At 33.7% G+C, this 27795-nt stretch overlaps 3 protein-coding genes across 7 annotated transcripts in view; 2 read left to right on the top strand and 1 right to left on the bottom strand.

Moving 5' to 3' along the window:
• The first annotated feature begins 3950 nt into the window (after positions 1–3950).
• On the top strand, positions 3951–14130 carry LOC128184984 (baculoviral IAP repeat-containing protein 3-like). Of its 3 annotated transcripts, none has more exons than XM_052854647.1 (7): positions 3951–4073; positions 6510–7260; positions 8249–8424; positions 8583–8655; positions 12031–12141; positions 12290–12382; positions 12465–14130. In XM_052854647.1, exons 2-7 carry the CDS (start codon positions 6921–6923, stop codon positions 12671–12673), a joined length of 1002 nt encoding a protein of 333 aa, XP_052710607.1. In that variant the 5' UTR covers positions 3951–4073; positions 6510–6920; the 3' UTR covers positions 12674–14130. The 3 variants fall into 3 exon arrangements, with proteins under 3 accessions (XP_052710607.1, XP_052710606.1, XP_052710609.1); XM_052854646.1 differs by having other exon boundaries at positions 3954–4078; XM_052854649.1 differs by lacking the exon at positions 3951–4073 and having other exon boundaries at positions 8583–8640.
• A 1994-nt stretch (positions 14131–16124) lies between these two features.
• On the top strand, positions 16125–20643 carry LOC128186061 (glutathione gamma-glutamylcysteinyltransferase-like). The gene is made up of 6 exons (XM_052855789.1): positions 16125–16391; positions 16669–16798; positions 17096–17392; positions 18244–18489; positions 18657–18803; positions 19425–20643. The coding sequence occupies exons 2-6, from the start codon at positions 16702–16704 to the stop codon at positions 20138–20140; spliced, it is 1503 nt and encodes a 500-aa protein (XP_052711749.1). The 5' UTR covers positions 16125–16391; positions 16669–16701; the 3' UTR covers positions 20141–20643.
• A 1096-nt stretch (positions 20644–21739) lies between these two features.
• LOC128185898 (synaptotagmin-1-like) overlaps positions 21740–27795 on the bottom strand; it is a 25237-nt gene continuing 19181 nt past the window's right edge. For all 3 annotated transcript variants that reach the window (XM_052855603.1, XM_052855602.1, XM_052855604.1), the window contains 4 exons: positions 27345–27482; positions 22987–23309; positions 22674–22791; positions 21740–22456 (listed from right to left, as the gene is read on the bottom strand). In XM_052855603.1, coding sequence (XP_052711563.1) covers positions 22149–22456; positions 22674–22791; positions 22987–23309; positions 27345–27482 — 887 coding nt within the window. In that variant the 3' untranslated portion in view covers positions 21740–22148. The remainder of the gene's footprint in view (positions 22457–22673; positions 22792–22986; positions 23310–27344; positions 27483–27795) is intronic.

Raw genomic sequence — 27795 nt, forward strand, 5'->3', positions numbered from 1 at the left:
CTTCTGCATAGCGTGCAGGTCAAAATAGAATTTTTGATATCGCCTTCTAAATAATTAACATACAAATTAGTTAAATATGGCTTGGAAATATATGCACAACGTCAAAAGTTGTGGAGGTGGCGAAATCATCTCATTGATTCTACTACATTTAGAAACATCATCGATGTGTATGCAGTTATCTATGATAATATTATCAATACAATCGGACTATTTAAACACGAAGTAAGATTTCATAACTACCATTTAACTTGCTTTTATAACGATATTCACTGCTAAAAATAAATCCAAGTAAACGTTGTGATAAAAATATCTCTCACACTTAATGCCTCTGAACTGTAGGAAATATTAATATTCATGTTACATAGAGACAAGTTATATGGAAATAAAATATTACTCTGATAGAAGAATAAAAATACAATGTACCTGATATCACGGATGATTTGAATCTTTTTAAAATAAATCACGAGACATATATCTAGAATAATGATTGATATTCAGATATCATTGATTTTTAAGTCGCTAGTTGAGAATTTTTTTTTTATTATTTTTTTTTTGTTACAAAAAAATGTTATGCATGCTGTCCTCTGTTGCTTACTATCAGAATGTTTTGACAATTCGTTTACCTTAAGAATTACTAATACATGTATATATACTCAACTTGAAAGCGGTCGCTAATCAAAGAATAATGTATTCTCCTGATAATGACTTCATTTTCGTCTTGTCAACAATCTGTCAAAATATATAAAAGCAAGATATATAAGATAGACAAGTATATTTCAGATTCATCTTGTTCATTCAACATACATACGTGTGATAGTTTCACCTTTGTGCACATATCATTTTCTATATATACATGTACATGTATCAAGTTCATGATCGGTCTATATGAGTTGTATACTTTCGCTTCACAACTAAAGGGGATGGTACGTTTTTGTTTAATATCTTTGTTCAATTCATTTCACGCACTGCATATCAATGTAGCAATGGCAATGATAATTATGCAAAAACAATTATAGTTATATATCACGGTTATTTTTTATTTTTATGTGAGGTGCTAACCAGGTATGCGTTTCTATGTTACAAGGTCGGTACCACATATATATTTTTATCGATTTCAATGCATTGACATAATTATTTGGTCTACTATATTTACATGTAGATACAATAGAAAATAGAAATACTGCAATACAAAAATACAGAAATCAGGTGTAAGTAAATACAGCATATGAGAAATAATGTTACCTTCGATCAAGCTCACCTCGATTGTTTAGGTTAACTTTTTATATAAATCACACTGTATGAAAAGTAGTTGTATCTATACTACTATATCAAAATAATAAACTCGAATTTTTGGGCTTTAATACCAAGAAATCGGAAGAGTACTGCCTTTTGTTTTATATATTTTAAACATCATTGGTACTTGAAGATTGCCAATTTATTTTTTCTCAATCCAGCTTCGCCAATTAATAATCAACGAAAATTCCTTTAGAAAAATCCGGAAATTATCTGGATTTTTTGGATTTTATAATCTTGCACATGCGCATTAAACTAACGCTAAATCACGAGAGGCTCTTTAGTTTATGTTTCCACAATATCACATTTGCATGGATAAACTTAGAAAGGATATTACAAGTACGTGTAAATATTCGTTGAAAATTTGTCTCATATTCTGTTTAACAAAGAAATACGGGAGATTACTCTAACTCAGTGCATTTAATATGAAATATCCCGAAAGTTCCGATTGTCAGCATGGTGTGTAAATTCGAAGCGAGTAAAAAACGTTAGTGAAAAAGTGTTGAATTATTCATCAAAATGAATTAAATTGCAGCCTCATTAATTTTCTCCAAAAAAATCGTTTCGGAGCGATTCTGCATTTTTTTTTGCTACATTATGGGTACATGGGAGGCATCTTAACTGTGGTAAAGGCCTGTTCCAAGACACAGTTAGATAATTCTATCAAGCAGAGTGTAGTGAAATTAATAGCATTATTGTAGTCTCAAAGCTTGGTTATGTAAATGTCAACAATACGGTGTGTCGATGTATTTATTTCGTAATTGTCCGATATCATATGCAATGTTAACCCATTGCTCGCAAGGGTCAAAGTCTAGTTTAATATCATAAAACATGATATAAAAAGTTATGTTTGATCTTCAACACATTGGAATGTTTCATAGGCTACATCAAACATCAGTACTTGCGAATTGCCTGTCGAACAACTCGACTCTGAGAATAACTCACAGGTTTAACTCATACGAGAAACTATTCTACTCTTGTGTCATTCCAGTTTTGGATATGCATCCAGTGTCTGGGGGTTCAAAAATTCAATCGATAGATAACATTCAAATTACGGCGGCGTGGAAGGGCCAGATGAAAAAAAAAATTCTTATTTGTTCGGACGAATAATTTATTTGTTCGGACGAATTACGATTTGTTCGGACGAATAAGTGATTTGTTCGGACGAATTAGGATTTGTTCGGACGAATTAGGATTTGTTCGGACGAATTACGTATTTGTTCGGACAAATAAAATATTTGTTCGCACGGATTTGGATTTGTTCGGAGGAATAAATTATTTGTCCGGACGAATTAGGATTCGTTCGGACGAATTATGATTTGTTCGGACGAATAAGTTATTTGTTCGGACGAATTAAGATTTGTTCGGACGAATAAGTTATTTGTTAGGACGAATTAGGATTTGTTTCGGATGAATAAGTTATTTGTTCGGACGAATAAGTTATTTCTTCGAACGATAAGTTATTTGTTCGTACGAATTAGGATTTGTTCGGACGAATTACGTATTTGTTCGGACGAATTAAGATTTGTTCGGACGAATACTAATGTAAGTTTTATACTCATACATGTAATACTATATTTTCAATCATATCTTTACCGCTTGATGCTGTGTTATTTTATTTTCTTTTTTCATGTATTATGTGTTTAAAGTGGCATATAGGCCCGACGGGCCGGGTGTTTAATCTATGCTGACTGTTGTTTAGATTATACTTGGAAATGTATACACATGTCACTTTAATAAATTACTTAATTATTGAATATCCTGCGAGTCAATAATTCCTTGCAATTAAATTTTAAAAAAGCAAATTAAAAATGGAAGATATTACTTTTATATTCATTTTTGTTTTGTTGTTGTTGAACACATAATTTAGTTTTCTTCCAATACACGTTTTACCTTCGAACTTAAGAAGACAAGTAGCGATCGGAGTGATTGAAAGGGTCATTATAAAAATGTCATCCAATTAATGTTCCTCATATTTATAGATTACATCGTAATCAACTTTTATGCAACCGTCGGATTAAAGAGGTATACATTCTAAAACAAAACACATTTTGCATTTGCGAGACGTCTTTTTTTATCCTCAAGAATTTGATAACCAATCAAACTGTTAAATTTTTGAACTAAGAGAGAGAGAGAGAGAGAGAGAGAGAGAGAGAGAGAGAGAGGTAAGTTATTAGCTTTAAAAAACTTTGTTGTGTGTTTATAATATCTAGTGAAACATTAATTTTTATATGCATTATTTCTCGAGCATGCACCAAGCGTTCAGAAACCGAAGACAAAACGTGAAGAGAAATTTAATTTTAATGCCGAGATGGATATTGAGAAATAATAAAGTGCATATGATCTGTAAAATGACAAAAAAATAGATTATCATCTGTTTCATGCATATAACATACTAGGTTTAGTTATAGATACTAGAAAATGCATTGAACGAGTTACCTTGCTTCTAATCATTATAAAAAGTAAGAATCAGAAATTAAACTTGTTTTGTAGTGTTAATAAAAATTAAGAACAGTTGGAATGCATATACAAAATATACATACGATCAATAAACTTTACAGTGCAGTAAAAATATATACTTAACGTAGTTGACAATATGCATATCGACCCAGACATCCCGCTGAAAATAATTATAGAATTGGAATTCCCGTTTCTATTTTTGACTTTATTGATAAGTTTAAAAAACATTATATACGGTATATAGATAAAGTTTTTCAAGTGTGTCCTTATTCCAATTATCCACGTTTATCTGAGTTACAAGGAAGTTAAAGATTTAGTTGGTAACGTATGTAGTTTCGTTTTATTGTACAAAGTGGTTATACTTTTCCTATCATTTCTATGAAAGCTTGCCATTAACATAAATTTTTAAGTTAATTGACCGTTCTTAAAATCAAGTTGTTATGCAAGGTGTTTATCAATATCAAACAAAGGTAACTTATAACCAGTCGCCATTGAATTTGGTACCTTTTATTTTACTTTAAGATCTGAACCCAGTGATATGAAATATTAGAGTATTGTGTAGCATGTTAAATTGTATAATTAGTTTACTTAAATGGACAGTGTACATGTAAGTGTGTGTTCTTTCAAGATCACTAACGTACCAGGTAACTGTTTCATTCGGTTTACCGTACTTATGATGGTAAGTTGGGTTAAAATTAAGATAAGAAATCGCACAACGATTATTGGCCATCCTCAAACAAAATAGGCATGTCTATTTTTCAGAGAATCATAAAATTCAGTTTTTTTTTTTTTATCAAACAACACGAAAAACAAGAAAACAGGAGTTGACTGAAAGAAGCGATTGATACTTGGAAGAAGTGGTGACTTTTTTTTTCGACTGACGAAATTGTATTTGACTTCATGGGTTTTGAATTTCAAAAAGAGGCGATCTGGGTCATCTCCATATCCGCATGTACTTCCTATTGGAATGAACAATAAAATCAAGTACATTCTTTCTCAATATTGTTACCTAACAGCGTAGCGTAATGAGTGAGAACATGTACTAAATAATAAATCTCCAAATCATGATTTCAATTCACGTTGGGGTTTAACATTTATAATTTTTACCTTGAGTTCCAGAATTTTTTAAAAATTAAGTTTTCTTTGGTCAACTATAATTGTAAAACTTGAAAATTCTAAACCGGTGAAAGTATTTGGTTATTATGTACTTTTATCCACATAAACATCAACAGGTGTCCCGTACCACGTTAAACGGAGATAGAACTTTTGTATATGACGAGGATTTCGTGTATTAAAATATCAAGCTTATCGTATGATTTAAAAAACTTTAATCTTGTATAAGTATTAAATCCCATCAAATATAGGCACGTAAGTAAACAGGATATATATACACGTAAGCAAGTAAAATCGATAATGTTGTCCTTAGTATGAAGTACTAGTAAATACTATTTGGTTTTCGAATCCTAGTTATGAAAAAGGAATTACGTGCATCTACGCACATTTAAAAAACCCACAAATACATAATAAGTTTAGTGCAATTTGACAACATGGGGATGGGCCAACATTCCTCTTTATACTTTGATCTTACTATTCATTCACCAGAATATTGCCTTTGCATTGCCTTTAATTTCGTCTTTTTTGCGTGGACCCTGAGGTCCACGCAGAAAATATATAAGCGAGGTTAAACCGTATGCTATGGGGAAAATTCAGCCTGCGCATGAGCTAGCCTGGTTCCTGTACGTAATGGGTAGCTCAAGGAACCAGGCAAGCACAGGTTTATCTGAATCGGGACCGGGATTCCATGCCATATTCACATCTCACAGGGGCTTGGTTGTTGGATAGTGAAGTTCTTAATTATTTGTTCCCGAAGAAAAAAATTGATTAAGATTGGTAATCTTAGATGGAACAAATAATTAAGAACTTCACTATCCAACAACCAAGCCCCTGTGGCACATCTAAGTTCAAAGGCGCTGTATTTGTAAAGTTGTCGGTAAACATTACAGAAACAAAGTATTCCTTTTAAAGAAATGATCGGCATGTGATAAACTGTCAGTATTATGAAATAAGGTAATGTTATGCCGAAACTACAGCATGCATCAAATAGCATAATTTTTAATGTTTTGTTGATTTCCGAATACACATGTAGCTTAACTTTACTTTTATAGAAGGCGAGGCTAGAGTACTTCCCGATTAAAATTATTTAAGTATGATTGAATGTGACTGTATATAATAGATGATGGAATAATTATGTCACTGTATAAAAGTTTAAATCTCAAGAAAGATGCATCAAAATATGAAATTGATTTACACATTTATAGTATAGCTGTAACTGCATAACGTAGTTATATGTAACAAAGTAGTGCGAAGCGTAATGTGTGCGCAAAAATTAGAATTCGCCGAATGCCTGATACTATACATGCAATCTTCATTAATATAGATCATAATTATTTTAGAAGTATGAACCCTTGAAATTCTGAGATTAAAAGTAAACTTTACATATATATACGTAATACAACGTACAAATTTAGTGGTTAAAAGCTGGGGGCTAGAGTCGGTGGAATCTGTGATAATTTTAAGGCTTTCACGTTTTCGTTGGAAACACATGCAAATGGTCCACGTATTGCAGTTCTTTTTTAAAGGACAGCAACTTGTTTAATCTTACAAAAGTACTTGGCGATAAATGTGTTCTCAAGAAAGATGAGGAACTATTACTCTGAAAAATATGTCAAGTTTTTTGCTTGTTTTTTATTTCATAGAGGGTTTCTGCAAGGATGAAAATCGACAATGGGAGTGAAGACGACTTCTGAGATAATTCGGGTCAAAATCTCACTGATGACCTCTCGGTTCACGGATCGGACGTACGCTCGGAACTCTCTGATTCTGGGCCTGTCCAACTTTTACGACGACATTCGTTTGATAAAAAGCGACCAAAGACATTTCATAGTTGACTGTGCTATTGTCATTGACAGCGACATAGAACAGTTCTAAATAATCAGATTGATTCTGAAACAAATTGAAATTGTGCAGTGGGTTTTGTTTTTTTTTTTACTAACTCTTTTGTATTAACAATATCATCATAACAATATTATCATTAGTATCTGAAAAAATCATAGTCTAACAAGTTATAAGAGTCTAACAACGCCAATCAAACCAGAATATCCCGTGAAATGGTAACTGAACAAAATGGCAGTATTTTGAATGGTCTGGGCAGTCACCAATCTTCCGATGAATATGGAAACGGTGCGGATGGGTACCAGCACACACACGACTACGTTTTTTACGAAAGGTCAAACTCTCATGCAGCAACCTCCAATTCAAATTCAAGAGAGCAACCTCGAGGGAGGGACAGGGCTAAGAACATAGCCACAGAGTACGGAATTACAGTCAGTCCACCAAAGTACCGACAGTATGCCATCAAAGATGTCCGTCTTGGTTCTTTCAAGAACTGGCCGAGTTGCTACAGGCAACGCCCTGAAGACCTGGCAGAGGCCGGCTTCTTTTATACGGGTGAGTGCCTTTTATTCAGGTGAGTCTCTGGTTTTATATTTATTTTGGTATGACTTGTGGTTAAAAAGTACTATATGAACTTATTTTTGTACATTATATCCTTTTAGATATTGATATCTTCTTTCATTATACATATGGGTGTGATAATGCTTAGTGCACACAGAGTCTTTTCTTTAGGTTTCAGTACATCGGGCATAGTGTTTTTAACCGGGTTTTCCAACGGAAAAATCCGGTTATTAAAATGGTGAAAATGGCGGGCGGGCGGGCGGCTGCCAAAAGGGTACCCTCATTGTACGGATAACTCCTCCTACAGTTTTCAAGATAGGAAGTTGTTCTTTTGCAGATCAATTGTACATATATCAGAGGTGTGCATATTGCTAGGATTTTGATTTCCGATAATTCATCGAAAAAATACCAGCTTTTGAACTTAGTCATTTTTTGGCAAAATATTGCATATAGGGAACCCTCATTGTACGGATAACTCCTCCTACAGTTTTCAAGATAGGAAGTTGTTCTTTTGCAGATCATTTGTACATATATCAGAGGTGTGCATATTGCTAGGATTTTGATTTCCGATAATTCATCGAAAAATACCAGCTTTTGAACTTAGTCATTTTTTGGCAAAATATTGCATATAGGGCACCCTCATTGTACAGATAACTCCTCCTACAGTTCTCAAGATAGGAAGTTGTTCTTTTGCAGATCAATTGTACATATATCAGAGGTGTGCATATTGCTAGGATTTTAATTTCCGATAATTTATCGAAAAAATACCAGCTTTTGAACTTAGTCATTTTTTGGCAAAATGTTGCATATACATGTAGGGTACTTCATTTCACTGGATAAGGGTTGACATGGATTATGGATACAGTTTACATAAAAGAAAACCCGGTTTGCTGTCACATTGACAGCTTTTCACTTGTTCTTTTTAACCGAATCACCATTTTGTTAAAAAATGTCAGTAATTATCATAAACTCCATTTTGCAGGGAACTTGGACATTGTCTTCTGTTTTTATTGTGGCCAGGGGTTGCAAGATTGGAAGGACGATGACATACCTTGGTGTGAGCATGCGCGATGGTCGTCTGACTGTCCCTTCCTTCTTAACATCAAGGGGCAAGAATTCGTTCGTCTGGAACAACTAAAACAAAATGACCCTGCTCAGGTTAAGAGAGAGAGAGACAGAGAGAGAGAGAGAGAGACAGAGAGAGAGAGAGACAGAGAGACAGAGAGAGAGAGAGAGAGAGAGAGAATAAGGATGTATAATGTATATTTCTCTCTACTTCTTGCATTCTTTTGTTTTAAAAACTGCTCCTTTTGTAGTATAAGGCTGAAAACGAGAAACAAGTGACATTGGCAGAAAGTCAGCAAAAGATCAGAGGTAAGATGCGACAAGGTACAATTTCTTTCAATATTTGCCCCAATATTCAAAAGCTCAATCTCGTAAAAATACACATATACCATCTTGAACATGTGTGAATATAAAGTACCAAGATATGCACTTTTATTTTGTTTCAAAAAATAATTACGACTTCCTTCAACATTTTGGTATTGCTAAGATTTGGTCAAAAGTAATTTTTTGAAGAGAAAAATGTGTCTGCAGCCGTCGCCCACAACGAAATTTGTATATAGTTTATGTAATATCACATGATAAAATTATAGTGTGAGTTTCATCGTGGGCGACAGCTGAGGACATATTTTACTTTTCAAAAAACCACTAAGGAACTTGTGTCTTCTGCTCAGTTTTATGAAAATCACGGGAAAATGCACTGTTTGTGACGTCAAAATTAACCTCTTCTTCTGTAAACAAACATTACATTTCAAACGTTTAATTAACTACTGAACCCAACATAATTAAACTATTGATGGGCTGTGGCAACGCTTTTTGAAAAACATATGCACTTTGAAAACAATTTTCAAAGATATAGGTCAATTACCAGTACATCATTTAATTGATTACAGGAAGAAGGTCCACTACCCCTAATTTTGCCTCCCAAAACATGATATTCAGCAACTTGGAGGAAACGTTTAAGATTGGAAAAAGAAATATGCTTTGTTGCAAATTAAATTAAGTACATTGATATCGAACTGGCCAAACAGTAATTTCTCCAATGGTATGCTAAATCATCCGTAAGAGTTTCAACATAAACCCTCTTTTTAAATTCTAATCACCCAAATCACTTCGTTTTAAAAACAAATTACATTGACAGTAAGGTACAATTCAAAATTCCTCAAATAAGAACTACATCCTATATGACAGTTTTTTCCCTTCCACTGTCAAACAATGGCTTGATTTACCAGATCACATTAGACATGCTTCTTGCATTTCCTCGTTTCAAAGTCTATTGAATTCATATTTTTGTAGGAAAAGTAATGAACTTTTTAATTTTGGGACACGTAAATACATATAAAAGATAATACATTGGCAGATATGTATAAACATGGTTTAACAGAAACTGCATCGTGTTTTGTAATTGTGCAAATTCTGTTGAATTAAGATGTTTATCATTATTTTTTTCAAATTTCCTAAGTATGAATCATGTAGAATTACTCTTTTTTAAGCCATAAACAAATATCATAATTAGTTCTATTCGTCAACTTCTACTTGAATTAATATTATATGGTAGTCCTAACCATGGACATAATATCAAATATATTCAAATATTCAAAGCAATACATACTTCTATTGCAGTAACAAAACACTTTTTGTAATTATTTACGAAAACAGCATTTAGTCTTATCTTTTCTTTTCAAACCAGTACCATATTGTTAGTTTTGTTTTCTTCCTTTTTTATAATTATTATCTTTCTATAGTCTGTCTTGTGTTATCACTATCATTATTACTGAACATTCAAATATTTTAATTTGTTACATTTTGTCCTTGATGTAGGGAGATGGCTGAAAAAGGTTGTGCCTGCTGCCTAATCCCGTTCAATATATTATATTGAAAAGAATATTGTTTAAATCAAAAAATTACATTGACAAACATTAAATTATTATAAACTTAAAAAAAGGCATTAGGGTGTGGGATGTGGGATTTTTTATCGTATTAATCTTCTAAAAGATCATAGTGTTTTTGATAAACATAAATAACACATCCTTTTTTCACATTATGTTTATTTACAAGCACATACAATTGAAGCCAGTTAAAATTTGTTATACATTGATCTCCATTATCAATATATATATAACTCATTTTCAATATTAATAAATCAATTTCGTTTCTGGCATAGCCCAATGTACTAGATAAGAAGTAAATGTGTTGCATACACAAAAAGGAAAGGGCAATTGCTAAGCGATGTAGTTTATGTAGAATTTGGATTATTCGAACCTCCCGAGTTCTGTATGTGTAAATTGTCAAACTACATTATGTACGTAAGATTATGAGAAAAGAAAATTCTAATCGGTAAACTGTTTATCAAGATAACTGGGAATGCATTGGGTTTCTTTTTTAGATATATCCCATTAAGCTAAACGAGGTTAAAACAATCATTTATTGTATATAAAAGTATCAATTATTTCGACTAAACCCTGAATATTTTTTTTCAAAGTGCGTAAATATCGACAATATCAACGCACTTTGAAATAAATATGTTTGTTCAAAGTGCGTTTTCTTGGTTTTAAAATTAACGTACTTTAATTTTTTTCAAAGTGCGTAATTTTTCAAAGTGGGCTTGAAAAATAAAATGTATCCGGATTTCCAAGTATACTAAGATTAGACCACCATTTTCAAGTCCTTACCAAGATATTTTAATGAGATCTCAATAACAGTTTAAATCTTTAAATTCTATAATTATCGCTGAGAAATTGGATTCTTGTACTAGGATCGGTCCTATTTCATCATTCTTTCCGTGAAATAAATAGCCTGTGGTAAGTGATCTAACTACTAAAATTTGACGGAATTTTTAAACTATCCCGATTTGACATCGAGGGTTGTAAGTACAGTGGTTTATGAACCCTTACAGCTGATTACAAAGGAACACTGTTCTTGTACACATGGCTGCGTTGTTAAAACAATTTGTGGTTGAGAAATTAGGAAACAAATGTACAAATTGACAAAGCATTCCATTTCCGTTCACAGCCACCATTAATAACAACTCAATAAAAGAATATACACTTGAATTCATTGATTTAATATTGCTGTATTTATAGTTCTTCATATAAGGAATTTTTTAATATTCGTAGATAAGAATTGAACGTATTACACTATCGGCGCTGGCAACGAAACAAATCATTCATGCTAAAAAAGATGTGTTATTTCTAATATCATTGAGAATAGAAAGTCTTAACAAATTGTATGTACATTTTCAACAGAATATTGAACTTATTGAATCCCACTGAAGCCTATCGAACGATGCCTTTTAAAGTTTTTACATGCTTCAGCAATAATCAAAGACACCTTATTAGATTCATACATTTAAAAGCCATACTTTAATTTTAGACGTTAGAATTTTAATACGCTTAGATACATGTGAGAAAACGTTTTTTTAGGAGGAGGGCGTTGTCCAATGAGTAATTTGCAATGAAGTGGGGGGTTCTGGGCCAATTCATTATAGTTTTACTAATTACTATGTGAATTTTAAATAAGTTTAAATTTTCCAGTGGGGGGTGTCAGGGTTAAATGAATATAATTATACATGTATTTACTAAAAAATAGCACTAATTATATATAATTTACTTTATATATTGTATTGCTTCTTATGGGGCATAAGGACCAAATATGATTGTGGCTTCGCTTTTAGAAATATATATTACTTTCTATTTTTCATAGGGTCTGATAGCGACTCGTGGAACAATCCAGCCGTGGAAAGTTTACTTCAAAATGGCTACAGTAAAGAAATGGTGCAAAAAGCCCTTGTTCTTTTCCGCAAAAGAAACGGAGGTTAGACAAGAGTGATGTCGCTGATTTTTCTTTGTCTGTGTATATTTTATGACTTCGTTGAGTTCTGTTTTGATATCTTTTCCTTAATGTATCAAGAGGTATCAAGTTGAGATGGTTTAAATTAATGGGTTTTTTTTTTCTATTTAAGACAATTCTTCCCTTTCCGCTCCTGAACTGCTTTCTCTAATTTTCGACATAGAGGATGGAGTTGTGCAGGAGTGTGAAATAGAGGAAAAGAAAGGTAAGAAGTTGTTTTATATTACATCGATGAAGCCCAATACTAATAAAACTCATGAAGTCCACGGTATTGTTTCTTATTTTAGAGACTGAGCCCCAAGATGATGTGGCTGAAAAAGAGAACGCGCAGCTACGGAAGTCGGTATACTGCCGGAAGTGCAAGACCAACCTCGTTTCCGTGGTGTTTCTGCCCTGTGGACACCTGTGCACGTGCACGGACTGTGGCCCCTCCGTCAAGTACTGTTTGATATGTAACCAGTTCATCAAGGGAACCGTTCGCACGTACTTAGTGTGAGAACCGCGTGACCATTCTGACCGCATTGATTGGCTTGTTTTGTCGTTTTCACATTTTTATTGTACTTTAAACCACATACCGTAATACTTTAACACATTTCCCATGCACGTTCTGTCAAATTTATTTCTGTTTTACAATATTATGGCATGACTAATGTTGTTATTTTAGTTCTTGTTGCATTTGTATTTTAGGATTTTCTATCTGTATTGTGTAGGTCTATTGGCATTGAATGGACTTCCGTTTTTATTTTTGTTTGTGTATTTGATATATTCTTTCTATGTATTCAGTATTTTTCACCTGCAATGTATGTTAACCAAATATTCGGAATGATGTTTTCATTTGCATTTATTACAAGAAATAAGCAAATGAAAACACAAATGAGAAATGTACACACTTCCAATTAAAACAACCTATTAGAATACAAATGTGAAATATTGAATACAAAATGAAAAATTATCAATCTATCATGTAATTAGAATTAGACCGTTCATCTCACTTTTTGGTTTATCTATAATTGAAATTTTCACTAACGATAATAGGTCAACAAATAGTGACGCGAAAGGTCAAATTTTAATAAGATTGGAAATTACAGAAAAAATCAAATAAAAACGGAATGATCTACAAGATACAAATAAAAGATCATAAAATGCATTACATGTACGTATATCAACCATGTATTAAAGAAAACTACACACGCCATTGGGTAAGAAGGAAAATAACAACGTTTGCCATACCATAATATTGTAGATAAAAAGACATTTATGTACGAGTATAAAAAGTCTTAATGTTTCGCTCTAAAGATATAGGGGGACTGTCAGTGTTTAGCTAAAGTGATTGGCATTTTGAATATTGTTTTTCATATATTTTATGCAGATACAAATAGAATCATTTGTCTTTTGTTTTGTTGGAAGCTGGGGTTATTTGTAGCAAACCAGTATTTCAAAAATAAAGGAGGGGTGAGGGGTGAGATATATATACATGTAATTAAAAAAATTTAAAAAAATATCAAAAACTTAAGGGTGCTTTCTTTGGAGTAATGTCAACAGATGATAATTTTAAAATTCATGTTCATTGTGGTGATTAATAAATATATAACTTGGTCAGTGTGTGTGTGCAGTGTGGTTATTAATAAATATAACTCAATCAGTGTGTGTGTGTGCGGTGGCCTTTTTAAAAATACAATTTATGTAAAAAAAAATATGATTTAGCGTTTTAGTTGCGTTAGAAAAAAACATTTCGATAGCGATATTTCCGATTTGTTCCAGATTATAGAAGTTTATATACTACTCATATTTAGTTCTATACTTAGAGTTATTTTGATCCAATCAATAGTATTAAATAATAACACATTTTATGTTTTGTATTAAAAATAACATATAGTCGTATTTGTACTAATGATATAACGAAGTTCTTTTTCTGATCAATTGCTTGTTGTGAGTTACAGTAAGAAATAAAAACAGTTGTGTAATTATGTGTATTCAGGTTTTATTTTATAGATAAATTAAGATTTTGTCAATTCCTTTCAACTCGGTTATTTAGTCAAATACTTCATGTTGAAAGACTGTTATATACTTTATACATGAACTTGTAAGATAACAGCTAGAATGCTTTTATCATCTTATAAACTATCCAACCCCCCCCCCCCCCCCCAAAAAAAAAAACAAAAAAAAAACAAACAAACAACAACAACAGGAACTTATTCAGATAACCATCCCTAAAGAAACAAATTTTAAACAATGTGCTTGCAGTAAGAATGACGCCTTTATAACAATGACTTCCGTCTGACTTGCAGTTTATAAATAGAGAAAATCCCCAATCTCTATAGAACATTTATTTTCATACAAGGATACATTAATTCAAATGAATTTTCTTACCTTTTGAATAAGAAAAATGATATAAGAAGAAGGAAAAAAGAATAACGTGTAAAACTGATATTAAAACATATTTTCGCATTAGCAACCCTTATTTAGAAAAAAATACCAGCTATGTAGATAACATATATTAGTTCTGTGTTTTGTATCTGTAATTCTAACACTCTCAACAATTCCCTCCTGGCTAAAAATTTAAAAACCAAGACGTAAAAAAGTAATGTGTGATTTTTGGGAGTTAATTTTAATCAACTATCCTATGCAGTTACTCTGGCAAACCAAAAGTGAAACAGTGTTTGGACCTAAGCACAAATCATCACCGCCGACAAGACTTAGTTCTTGAAAATAATAGAAAAAATCGATGTAATGTATGCTGAAGCATTATTTTTCAAGAAAACTTATCTATAAACACTTTGAAAATAGTCAGATTTTATATAATACGAACAATTTAAATATTTTTGTAGTCTCATGTGTTCCTACGCCAGAGTTTTAATAAAGTCTCGTTCAACCAGACGCTCGGCTGTCTCCGTAAATCTCCGACAAGCAGAGAGGCTTTCTTGCTTGTCAGAGATAAACGGAGACAGCCGAGCGTCTGGTTGAACGAGACTAGAGTTCGATATCAATTGTGCCTGGATCCTTACGATTCTTAGAATTGTTTCGATTACTAATACATAGTTTGAAATCTATCTTTAACGAGGCCGAGTACAGAACGAGTACGCACGCTTTCGCGCAGCGTTTCATTTGGATTGTGACGTCATCTTTTTGCTTGGTTGACGCCATGGCGTGATAGTTTCAACTGCAGATATTCAGCGAAGTTTGTTGAAAATAGCTCGTTTGATGCATAAAATTAATGTTATATTGTGGAATAAACATAAATGTCTCGAAGTTTAAGTATATTTGGGCTCAGGTCGAAAACGTGAAGAGGATTCAGCAAGCCTAGCCCTCTGTCACGTTTTCTTAACCCGCGTAAACATAGCTTAATTCATATCTTTCAAGACAGTAACCATGTATTTTATATTAATGACCCTTAATATGTGATGTTATATATCTTTTTGTTACTTAAATATGTCTCAATGTTTTAATAATACTATGTAGATCACCTTTTCCGCCTTTGTCAAATAAAAAATAGCCATTATCTGACGAATCTGGAAAATTGGGCATACAAAAATCAACTTTGATAAGACCCCTGGAATAAACCAGGAGGTGAAAGGTGTTTTTTTTATTTGACCATTTGATGCCTTTTAGCAATAACTTTAATATGTAGAACAGAAAAAGAAATCCCTAGGGCAAAAGTTTAAAAAAAAATGTAAAAAATTTGCAAAATTGATACATTTCATGCAAAATCCCATAGGGTCCTATGTTAAAGATTTACAAACTTTGAGATGACCCCCTAAAAAAACGGTGTGGTAAATGTCTTATTTTTTAATCTTAAAATAATAATTATATCAGTAGAAATTCATGTAAAAAATTTCATCCAAAAATCTAGGGCAGAACAAATTAGACCCGGCCTCGTTAAATATTATATACAACATGATTCATATGGGGTTTCTCGAAATTCTTGTCGGAAAAGTCTAAAAATAATATAAAAAAGCGTAATTCAAATAAAGACTAGAAACTAATTGCCATGCAAGATAAGTTGATTTTAAAATAAATGATAATCGATAAAATCAACTCCCGTCAGTACTTCAGTACTTTGATTTAAAATTCGGATCGGGATCGGCGTTATCATAATTCACGATTTCGATACCGGCGAAAAAAAATTCAATCAGTTTCAGTTTGCGTCAAAAAACGGTCATTGGGTCATAGACCGAGTTGACTTGTTGGTTTTATTCAAGGAAAGAAGATTAAAGGTTTGCTATTTTTTCCATTAAAAACTGTAAAAACTTTAACATGGTCAAATCTGTCACCTACTTGCGTTGCTTTTAATAGCTAACGTTATGTGTAATCATGGTAATTCCAGCTGTGTATGTACATTATTGTTATTTATGTATCTGGTATGTATTAATCATTACTGCAACGCATATTCCTTGTTTTGAAATCATTTAAATGAGTTATCTATAACCTACGAATTGCATGTTGATCATGCTCATAATATTAACCAGTATAATTTATGTACATGTATTCCAGCTACTCAAGAGAACAGGGCGCTCTCGTATTTAGATGTGGAGATGGACGGGTTTTATGCGAAAATTTTGTTATATTGCCAAACCAGGTCATCAGCGACTAAAATGTTCTACTAACAAAGGAGTGTTGATTAGTACGTGGCTTTTAATGAATTTAGAACACGTGTTCATTAAGCAAGCAGGATGTTGTATATGACTCATTCAACTGTAGTCCATTAAAAAAAATCTCTTCAGTAAGACTGTTGTTTAAAAAGGGCAGATCAAATTCAAGAGTACTTCATATTTTTTTTTTACTTTATTTCATGCTGTGAAAAGCTTTAATATTTTTTTTTAAATTTTAGTCATCTAGCTTTAATTTGTGATATAAACTTGATAAAATGTTTATATTAAATATGTGTATTTATAAAAATATGTAATGTATTCAAATACAGAATGTTCCAAAAGAGTCCCACTAGTTTCCCAGAAAACTCCTGAAATAACAACAATGGCTGATGTTCCTCAAAAGGTTCCTCAGTTTTACAGAAGGGTTCTTCCAGATACGTGTATATCATTTTACTCAGAGGAGGGCAAAAAAATCTTCCGAGAGGCCCTGGATTCTGGACACATGGAGTGCTACTTTAAGCTTGCAGCCCAGTTCCGTACGCAGGATGAGCCGGCCTTCTGCGGGCTGACCACTCTTGTGATAGCTCTGAACGCTCTGGAGGTGGATCCAGGGGCTGTCTGGAAAGGTGAACAGATTTCAGCAAAATTTTCCTTATTCAAATTCTCTCTTTAAAATCTATTTTCCAAAGCATCTACTTTCATCTAGTAAGCTTCTATGTCTCTTATTTTGTATAGTTTACCAGTGGGTTGAGCACATTGTATATAAGACTATTTCAAATACCAGTATTTATATACCAAGTGCTCACATTTGCTCATGATGCTTCCACTGTGTTCTGCAGTTACCATTTATACTATGATCAGTTTATAATGCATTTAATTTCCATTTTACTTTGTTGCAGCTTTTATTCTCTGAATTCGTTTTCTGGTGTTGTATTGCCGGTAACTGTGTTTTCACCGGTTTACACTTTGATCTTCCTCATTTTCTCCTTTTACACTAACCATTGCAATGATCAATATCTGTTCAGTGCTCAGTCAATGTTCATTCAACATTCATTCATTGTGCAAGTATGAAAATAGAATATGTATTTTTGGAGAGTAGAATAGTCAAATATGAAAGAAAACTTGTCAGTACATGCATAATGGTAAAATGAATAAGGTAACAAACTCTACAGAGAAATTCTAGAAAAAAGGACTCAATGTTCAGAGGTTTTGTTGAATAGATTGAAATATTTGTATAGACAGGAGTTATCTTTCTTACTCCAACATTCAATTATGTCCACATAAATTCATTGCTATTGTGTGTGTGTGGCAGGAAAGAGGGGTTCATAGGGCAAAAATAACTGTAACAGAAATCCAACTTCAAGCTGGAGACATGACAGTTAGATGCTGTTATTTAGAAGTCATATAATGTTAGTGGAATCACTGGAATGACGTTTTATATTTATATTTATTCTGACTCAACTTGTTCCAAAATCAGGGCCTTGGAGATGGTACCATGAGAGAATGCTGGATTGCTGTGTTCCGATCAGCCTAGTGGAACATGAAGGAATTACTTTCAACCAGTTTGTCTGTCTGGCTGAGTGTAACTCGATCGAGACACAGGCCACAAAGTCCGGGACTGGGGGGACCCTGGAACAGTTCCGGGAAAAAGTGGTGGAATACTCCAAGAGGGACGATGCTTTCCTGATCCTCAGCTACTCCCGGAAAACTGTCAATCAAACAGGCAAGCATGTGAAATTTTAATACATTAAAAGTTAAATGTGCATTTAATACACCTCTTGCCCAATATACATGTATACCCATTTTGAATGCCAGTACAGATTTTGCATGTAAACCATTTCTAATAATATTTGTGATATTTTACTGACTTATGTGTCCTGGTACTTGTAGGAGATGGCCATTTTTCTCCGGTTGGTGGCTACCATCCCAAAAGAGACCTCATTTTGATTTTAGACACCGCCAGGTTTAAATACCCCCCTCACTGGATATCACTTGAACTACTGTGGGAAGCCATGCATGCTCTGGACAAGACTACAGGCAAGTTGACAAGTTGATTGTTTTGAGTTTTTAAACATTAAATGAGTTTAAGCTCATTCATCTGTCGGATGATAAAGAAAGTGATGCATTGGAAATGTTGTTTTTGGTGGCAAATGGAATAATATTGATTCAAAATCGAATCACATTGTATTTTAAAATTTATAACATACTGTGGAATCATTAAAATTCATGGGGGCCAATTTTTGTGGATTACTGAAATTTTATAGGTTAGTGGGGATGTAATTTCGTGTACCTTCTTATAACTACAAAGGGAAATAATACTTTATAACCATAATTTATTGATTCGTGGAAGATTTGAATTCGTGGTTGAGAGGTACTCACGAATTCCACGAAAATTGAACCACCCGAAATCTACTGATTCCACAGTATATGATATTGTTTTTTTTTGTCATTTAAAAATGGAAATCCAAGGATTTTTTTTATTACGTTAGATGTTGTGGTCATCAAATAAATGATTCAGTCAAAACCTACGCTATATTTTCATCTACTAGTAATGGGGGACAAACCTTTTCTATTGTTTTGTTTACTTTAAATATATTTTACTGCAGGACTTTTTCTATAATGGCATTATCTTAAGCACATTTTATTAAATGTTTTCAGGAGAACCCAGAGGCTATCTTTCAGTGAGGAAGAAAACATCATCCCACACTGAACAGAAGGACATCCTAACCTTGTTTAAGATATCCCCGTCCTTCGACGTAGCCAATGTAAATGTCCTCAGCCCTGGGATATCCCCACTGATCTCTCAGTGGCAGGACTGGCTAATGGAGGAATACTCAGAACAGGAAAACCAAGAGAAGACACTGGAGTACGTGGTCAGGAGTCTCAACGACTGCGCCAGAGCTGCTGCAGACGAGGAGACCGTGCTGACGACCCAGATTGATGTAAAGTGTGTGGGAGATCTGTCCAAAGCCCATGCCTGTGTGGTTCATCAGCTTCTTACTAACATTGAGAAAGTCCCTTTCTTTGAAGCTGTCAACAAATTTCTTACCCAGAATGTAAACGACCACCATCTTGCCAGTTTTGGACGCGTCACGAGCAATTTGTCTGAAGGCCAGGAAAAGTGCCTGTCATCAAAACTCACCATTGCCCACTTTGTGGTCATGTTTCTGATGTCTTGGCCTTACGAGGCTGTTGACTCCAAGGTCATGAGAAATGGGGACATGCTTGTTCGACTGGTTATGAAGGTGAAATCGGAGTGTTGGGAGAACATATTGAATGGGGAATCAAATGTACTGAGAAAACAGTTCTCTAGTTTACTGAAACTCCAAAAGGAGAAACAATCAAACCGAAAAAAGTGTGCCTGCCATAACTAAAACATGGCTTTATATACAAGTAAAGGAGATTGAAGAATGAAGAGCAGTTTTGGTGCATGTGTATTTTTACTTTGTTTTATAGAATTAATGATATTAAGAAAGCAGACCTTTTTTATAATGTTCTAGATAATTAATTACTCTTCTTAAATTCTTTTTGACTTGTGTTTTGTACTTTTTTTTTTCTTTTTTTTTTGGGGGGGGGGGGGGGGTATATCAATAGCATGTTTGATCTAGCTGGGATTAGTGTGTGTGTGTGTGTGTAGATATACATATTTTAAAGAATTATGCATACTAAGTATCTATTTGTGTCAGTTTTGTGATGGCTAATGCATTTTTATTAAATGTTCCATGTAGATTTATTACTTGTTAGTACATGTACTATTTGTTTATTCTACATATACCAATATCACATGTCTTACAAATTACCTCTAGTACTCTGAGATATTTTAAACACACATGTATGGATACTTGAATCTATTTGTTTAAAGAATATTTCAAGATAATTTTTTTGCGTTCTTTGTTTTGTTTTTAATTTTAAAAAACAACATGGTGTTGTTTCAAATTATTGCAATTTTTTATATTACATAACTATAATATGAAAAAGAGTGTTAGAACAGACAGGGACATTCAAGTACAATGATTGGAAATAACTTCAGGATATTGTTTTCTTTTGATTCTGGTCTTCCAATGTTTATCTTGTTGCGTCCCCCTCCCCTTTTTAAAACCACTGCTGAATGCTTATGTGGTTTAAAATCTTTAATTTATGTCTGCTGAAACTATTTTTCACAAGAAAGTACACAAAACATGGACATAACCTTTCTTTTATTGAAAAAACCTCCCCGTGTGTACATTATGAAATAAACTGGCTAATATATTTTGGTTTTTCTGCCCACATGGTTTGAACTACAGCCTATCAGACCCATGTAGGTAGGAAAAATTAAGACATTCGACATAAATCGGTTAACTAAGATGTGCTTTGTTAAAAGTTTAATTTTTAAACATGACACTTGTGACATTTATATCATCGTTACAAACCACGACCAGTATTAATGATCCTCCCCCGTCTAGAGAGCTATCAGGCGGTATCCGGAACGTGGCTCGAGACGATGTGTTTAAGGTGGAATAACATATCGTCATAAAATGGCTGACTTCTGATCGAAACGACATTTTGTTTTATTAAAAAGATTTTATCGACAGCAACATATAACTTACTTCATAGCCGAGTGGATAAAGTGTTTGGCTTGTGATCCATACATACCGAGTTCGAATCCCGCAGGGGATTTTGTTGTTACTTACTGAATTGATTTTTTTAGATATCCATTTTTTTTATCCCCAATTTGCAAATTTTTCGCTTATTTGACATAGGTATAGATTATTTATCATTAAATCTTTCATAATCAAATAATTTACAGTTAATTTGAGTGACTTTTTCTAGGTGTGTTATTCCACCTTAAATTGGTGAAATGTTTGTTACGAATTTCACAATACCAGCTGTACACTGTAATGAAAAAATCAAGAATTTGTAGAATGTACCCCCCCCCCTCCTCCCCCCAAAAAGTATAGTACAGGTCTAGTTTAAATTTAAATGGATCAGTTAAGTTTGTTTAAATTCTTTTATTTGTGCAATTTCAAACTTTACAGAAAAATAAACACATTTTCTGCCAAGAGTAACATCAACAGATATATATATATAATTTGACACACATGCATAACAAGAAGCTCACATTGATATGATGAATACAAACGCAGTCACCATAGCGACAACAACCATTAAACGGTATATCCAATCGAAAATTGACAGGGACACATTCAATATCACAATCAAGTCAAGGCAAGTGATGGTACATGTAACACTGATACACAAATACATCGTTAACAAGTGACGCAGGCCTAATACTTTGGCGAGATTGGGAGTACACAATGCATCCTCATACTCCTTAAAGCACGTTTATACATACGAATGTATAATTAAAACTTTTGAAAAACGATCATGTGACATATGACGCGTTTATCGTCTATACAAGTGCTGCCACATAGCCATTGATTTCCGGTGGTTATTTAGCATGTCATTCCAGTGTTTTCCCTCGGCATCTGGTCGGTTTGGACCAATGATGCACCGTCCCACGAATTCACCATGACCTATAAGGTCATGGTCAAGCACAGTGACCTCAAGGTTACACTTTGGCAGAAGGTCAGAGGAAATGTTGAAGGTCAGAGCCTCGTTCCAAACTGGCGAGGTCGTGCTCCTTTTTACTGATGTTTTCTTCCTTTTCACTTTCTTTCCGTCAACAACAAGAGAAATCCTCACATATGGATCTGAAAATGAAGTGATGGATATTAGTGCAACGTCAGATGTCATCTCTTGTTTCACGAACAAGTACACTTGTTACGTAATTTGCTTTTAACGCTTGAATCAAAACTTCTTAAACATCACAAATTATAAGAAAGTAGGCTCTCAAAATAATACGATTTTCTGGACACCTGTATGAAACAAAGAATCATCTACGGGTAACAATTTCATTTGACCCCTCACCACAAGATCCACCGGCGGCCGTCATAACCAGCTCCTTCGCCTTCAGCACGACCACGGTCAGCCTCTCCGCTGTGGGAAGGTAGCTCAGTGACAGCAGAAGTTCTCCCATGTCGTTATGCTATCAAAACAGATTTTAAAACCTCTGTAAAGTACATTTAATTTATCTTTCTTTAAAGACAATTTTTAAATCAAATAAATGCCTTGACATGGGCAACATATGTAATTGACAACACTGAAACTGAGTGACTGCAACATCATAGTACATGTGTATACTAATCGTGATTTTATTGCTTTGTAATCGTTGATTGTTTACCTGGCTTTGCTTTTGAATATCGCACCACATTTCTACACTATTTGTCACGTCAACTTGACCAAGATCGACACTGACTTCTCCCATTGTTTTATGGCGGGAAAACTTATCATAGTCAAAAACCTGGAAAATCAATGTCCGCTCTTTCACTTCATCAAGTGTCACCGGGAACTTAAAATATTCATTGTAAAACGGATTATGGGTCCTGCGTTTGACGGATGATTGTCGTATTCTCTCATCAACTTCCGGAATCATACTGATCCGGATATATGGATCGCCAAATCCTCCTTCCGGATCACGTGATCTGTCAACCACAAGTTCTTGAGCTGAAAAGGAAACAAGATTATTTGAGCACTGAAAAAGCAAAGCAAACCGATTATGTCAGTAACTAATATCAAGGCAGATGGCAGATTCTGAAATAAAGGGCCAGGGATAATTCAAAATTAAAATTGACTGAAAGTTTGCTTCTCTTTGGGAATATAAAGAATTATAGTAACTAGAGCAGAGCTCGTGGCAAAGCCCCGAGTAGGTCTTCCGTTGTTGCTGCGAGTTGAAAATATGTTATATGGTGTCTATAATGACTATGCTTTCAGTTCTGCTTTTGTTATAAAAACGTGTTGTGATTGAAAGCCTGTATATAAAACGTGTTTTGAAACAAAGAAAGGAAGAAAATATTTTAGGAAAACTATTTGTCGAGCAGAGTTTATGTAATCGTTTCAAACATTCTTTAAAAAGTGAGATGTTTAATGGCGAGTTAAATTTTCAAGAGTAACAAGCATTGTTATAAACAGTATGTACTCATGATTCATGTCAGGAATTGTATTTCTTTTTTAAACTGAACCCGCCTACAAAACACGTAAACCTTTCTCAAAGATAACTTCTATATTAAAATATTTTTAAATTTTTGAAGACTATGTGCAAGTTTAGAATTGCGTGCTGACAAAATTTACAGACCCTAAAACGTACTACTACACCAAAAAAGCGTGCGGCCTACGTGCAAGAAACGTTTCGTGTAAACCTTTTAGAGTTTCATGTAAACCGTTTAGCGTTTCGGGCAAAGCGTGTAAATCGTTTCGAGCAAAGCGTGCGAGAACCGTGTGAAACGTTCATCAGATTTCATTCGGAACTCTCTGACAAGTTAATTGTTTCAAAATGGCGCCCGTGTTTTACATTACTTTAACAAAATTGAGCGAATTTTTAACAAACAAAAGAAAGGTATATATATTAAAAGACGACTAGTAACAGATAATTACATGTATATTTAACGTTTTCATGCGATGTTTCAGTACTGAAACAATATTAAAATTCGCTATACATAAAAAATATTAAATACAGTTAGTGAAACATGATTTCTATTGGAACAAACCTAAATCAACTTTAACTTGCACGATCATGTTTTGATAAGCATGTATTTTTATTATTTATTTACATCGATAACTCTTACTGAGACCATTCGGCTGTGTACAAGCAGCACACATAACCTCGGACATCGGGTGAGACCTGCACCTGGCTAAACCTGTCAATCAAACTCTGTGTATTTGTTTTCATTGGATGGTCAGGCGTCTCTATTTTGTCAAAAGCCAATGGAAAATTAATGACTTCAAGGTAATCGGAATACGTATTTGATGAAGCACACAATTTAAATGATAGAAAATTTATTAATTATTTGAACAAAATTAAATGTAACGAAGAAAGGTAATAAAAAAATTAATTATTATGGGAATCTATACGCATGGTACTCAATTCAAATAGATTATATTATGATTTTATTATTTTATGTAGTAAAATCACCCTTCCAACTGTTACTCAATTACATAACAATTGATGACCTGGGGCTATAAATGTTCTGAGATGTGTGCGCTGAAGCGACACAAGATTTTCGGTCGCATGCGGCCATTGAATTAACACAGACTGGCCGAATAAACAAAGGGGTGGGATCGAAAGTGAAACAAAATGTTACACATAAGAAACCACCAAAAATGATTTTCGACAGATCTTGCTATCTTTTCTCCAATTAAAAAAAAAATCCAGCGCGAGCACCAGTCAGCGGGGCGGGGGGGGGGGGGGGGGGCAGCAATGAGTTCGCTTCCACAATGAAACTACAGTAGTGATTAATATGTGACCGATAGAATCTAATCTAAAGTTGTTTAAACTCATGTGAATATTTTTTAAAATAATCATCGAATGCCTCAATTCAGGGCATTCCTTTATCGTGCTACCACCTACCGCAAACATGTAACATGGAACTTTGATTATAATTTGATTTGATTTTTAAACTACCTTATACGCTATCGTATAAATCAATGCTTAATCAACTGTACAAGTAAAATAAATTTATCTTTTCATCTTAAACCAATATAATAGGTGAAAACATAATAAAATATAGTTGTGTCCGTGCAAAATATGAAACATAAACACGTCATAAGGTACATGTAGAAGAACACGAACCGACCGCGGATCACTTATCCACTCGCGCCGGATCTCCTCAGCCATGTGCGAGGGATTATCATCATTTAAATGTTTAATATTTGAGGGGGGGGGGGGGGGGGGTGGGGGTGTTGATTTAAAACATTTATTTTAAAGTAGTTTACATAAACAAACCAACCATTAGTTTATGTCTAACGATTTTTCCGATTTGGAGTAATATCGTTCATTAATATTCATTTACACTCAAATATTTAATTAAATATATACAAGTAGGACAAACTTTTATAACATAAAATTAAAACAGTTCTTGTATATACGGCTATATTAACTCAAACACGTTCATATGCATGGAAGTGTAAGTCGCGGTGTGCGAATCTTGTGTATTAAATAACCGCTTACCGCTAGGTAATGCAGCCGTCGCTGATCTCCTCGGCCGTGGGCAAAGAATATATTTCGTAAAGGTACAACGCACAGAAACGCACAGCTCACAACCAAGGAAGATTTGAAAAGTTTGCAATATAGTGACCTTACTCTATCAAATAGAAGTTATATATTTTAAACTTAAACCCCACAATTGATCTTTGTCTATTATTGCTTTAGAGAATGACATTGCTTTAATTAATTAAATGAACTATTTCTTACTTGACATCCAATCGTTTAATCCACAAAAGATTTTGTGTAATCAAAACTAAAACAATTCTTGAGTTCGCGGCTAAATAAACTCATATATGAGAGACGCAACTCTCGTGTATTAGATAACCGCTGACCGGTAGGTAGTCCAGCCGCGAGCATGGTGACCGATCTTCTCGGCTGCGGGCGAGGGAGAGCTTACGTAATGGTACACACACACACAGCTCTGATTCAAGGTAGATTTTAAATGCATGGAGTTAATAAATAAAATGTAATGCATAGAGTTTTTTAATTCCATATTTTGTGGTTAAAAAGAAAAGAAAAAGAATGTTTTGTTTTCCAATTGCCGTTTTTAATGATTGTGCACTATAAGAACTTAACAACAATGACTTAAACTCCTAAAAAAAAAAGCATGAACTCCAACAAAAAAAAAATTCTTATAAATTAATGCCTCCTGTATAAACCAGCATACTTTCTGCGGCAACTTTATGCCAGTTGTACGCACAAAGACTTTCGTTAACTTGTCAAATGAAAACAGGTACATGTCAACATGTAAAGCTTTTTACACTCATACTACACAAATCACTTACAAAAAAATATTGTAACGACCTTTATGAGATCCCAACGAACAACTTTTCCAGCGACATCCATATCAAAATCCAAACCGTTTTTGAGTTATTAAGCAAAAACTTTTAGGGGCTATTGGCCCTTAATTTAAGGGGCCAGCCCTTTTTTATTGGTGTCAAATGAAAGCCCTTGATATTCTGCACAACTTTTATTCTACATGTCTTAACAAAAAAATTTTCGTTAAAAAGATATAAAGGAAAATATGTCTAAATTTTTGCACTTTTTGGAATCCTGTTTTTGACCCCCTACCTTTTCCTAAATAAGGAACGTAATCCAAAAACAAAAACCGATGTATACAACTTCAATGTCTTTGTTATTCAAATTTGTTGGATTCCCATTCCCTGCTATCATAGTCTCGGAGCCTTTGTCTGGAAACCAAAGGCCCTAAAAATTTTTAAAAGGGGAATAACTCGTTAACGGAAAGGGAATTCTAACTTTTATGAATTGATGAAGATAGTGTTTTGTAAAGTCCATTAGCCCTGAAAATTTGAGCAAAATCCGTTCAGAAATGAGCAAGATATGAAGCCTCAAAGTTCGCGTCTAGGAAGAAAAAAAAAAAAAAGAAAAATAAGAATAATCTTAACCCGCACAATAATAGAAAGGTCTTCCGTTGGAAACGGAAGACCTTAATAAAATCAGACTGCGTGTAATGTTAGGAATTTGATTCAACTATTCACCTTCGATAAGATGAACGAGAACATCTGAAGTCCGGAAGTCGTACTTGATCCTGATGTGAAGTTTACCCTGACTCTGCTCAACTGACGACTGCTGAAGAACAGCATCCTTCCGGGGATACAGATCTGGTCGTATAGCACCTAATACAAAAACACATAAATGTACGCTAATGTGCCAAATTACACAATTACTGGTTATCACTTAGTTAATATATTCTGATGGGAAAAAATGTGTTAAATATAAAATAACTATAAATTATGTTGGTCAATATATAATTGAAAAAAAGGATAACAAATTAAGGTCACTCAGTCATTCCGATTTTCCAGCTTATAACAACATACTTATCGTGTTTCATAGTTTCAAGAAATAGATAACCTAAGACGAATGTTAACTTTATCAAACATTCCGCATTCGTCCACCTAATTGGTTGGACAATATCTGACATTGGTATAT

Source organism: Crassostrea angulata, chromosome 5 (assembly GCF_025612915.1).
Source record: "Crassostrea angulata isolate pt1a10 chromosome 5, ASM2561291v2, whole genome shotgun sequence".
Taxonomy (NCBI): Eukaryota; Metazoa; Mollusca; class Bivalvia; order Ostreida; family Ostreidae; genus Magallana; species Magallana angulata.

Bases quoted from the DNA above. Each gene is read 5' to 3' on its own strand.
- LOC128184984 (XM_052854647.1), top strand. From the start codon at position 6,921: ATGGTAACTGAACAAAATGGCAGTATTTTGAATGGTCTGGGCAGTCAC. The intron at 8,656-12,030 runs GTACAATTTCTT...TATTTTTCATAG, and splicing joins CAGAGGTAAGATGCGACAAG to GGTCTGATAGCGACTCGTGG. The intron at 12,383-12,464 runs GTAAGAAGTTGT...TTCTTATTTTAG, and splicing joins TGAAATAGAGGAAAAGAAAG to AGACTGAGCCCCAAGATGAT.
- LOC128186061 (XM_052855789.1), top strand. From the start codon at position 16,702: ATGTGGAGATGGACGGGTTTTATGCGAAAATTTTGTTATATTGCCAAA. The intron at 17,393-18,243 runs GTGAACAGATTT...TTCCAAAATCAG, and splicing joins TCCAGGGGCTGTCTGGAAAG to GGCCTTGGAGATGGTACCAT. The intron at 18,490-18,656 runs GCAAGCATGTGA...TGGTACTTGTAG, and splicing joins GAAAACTGTCAATCAAACAG to GAGATGGCCATTTTTCTCCG.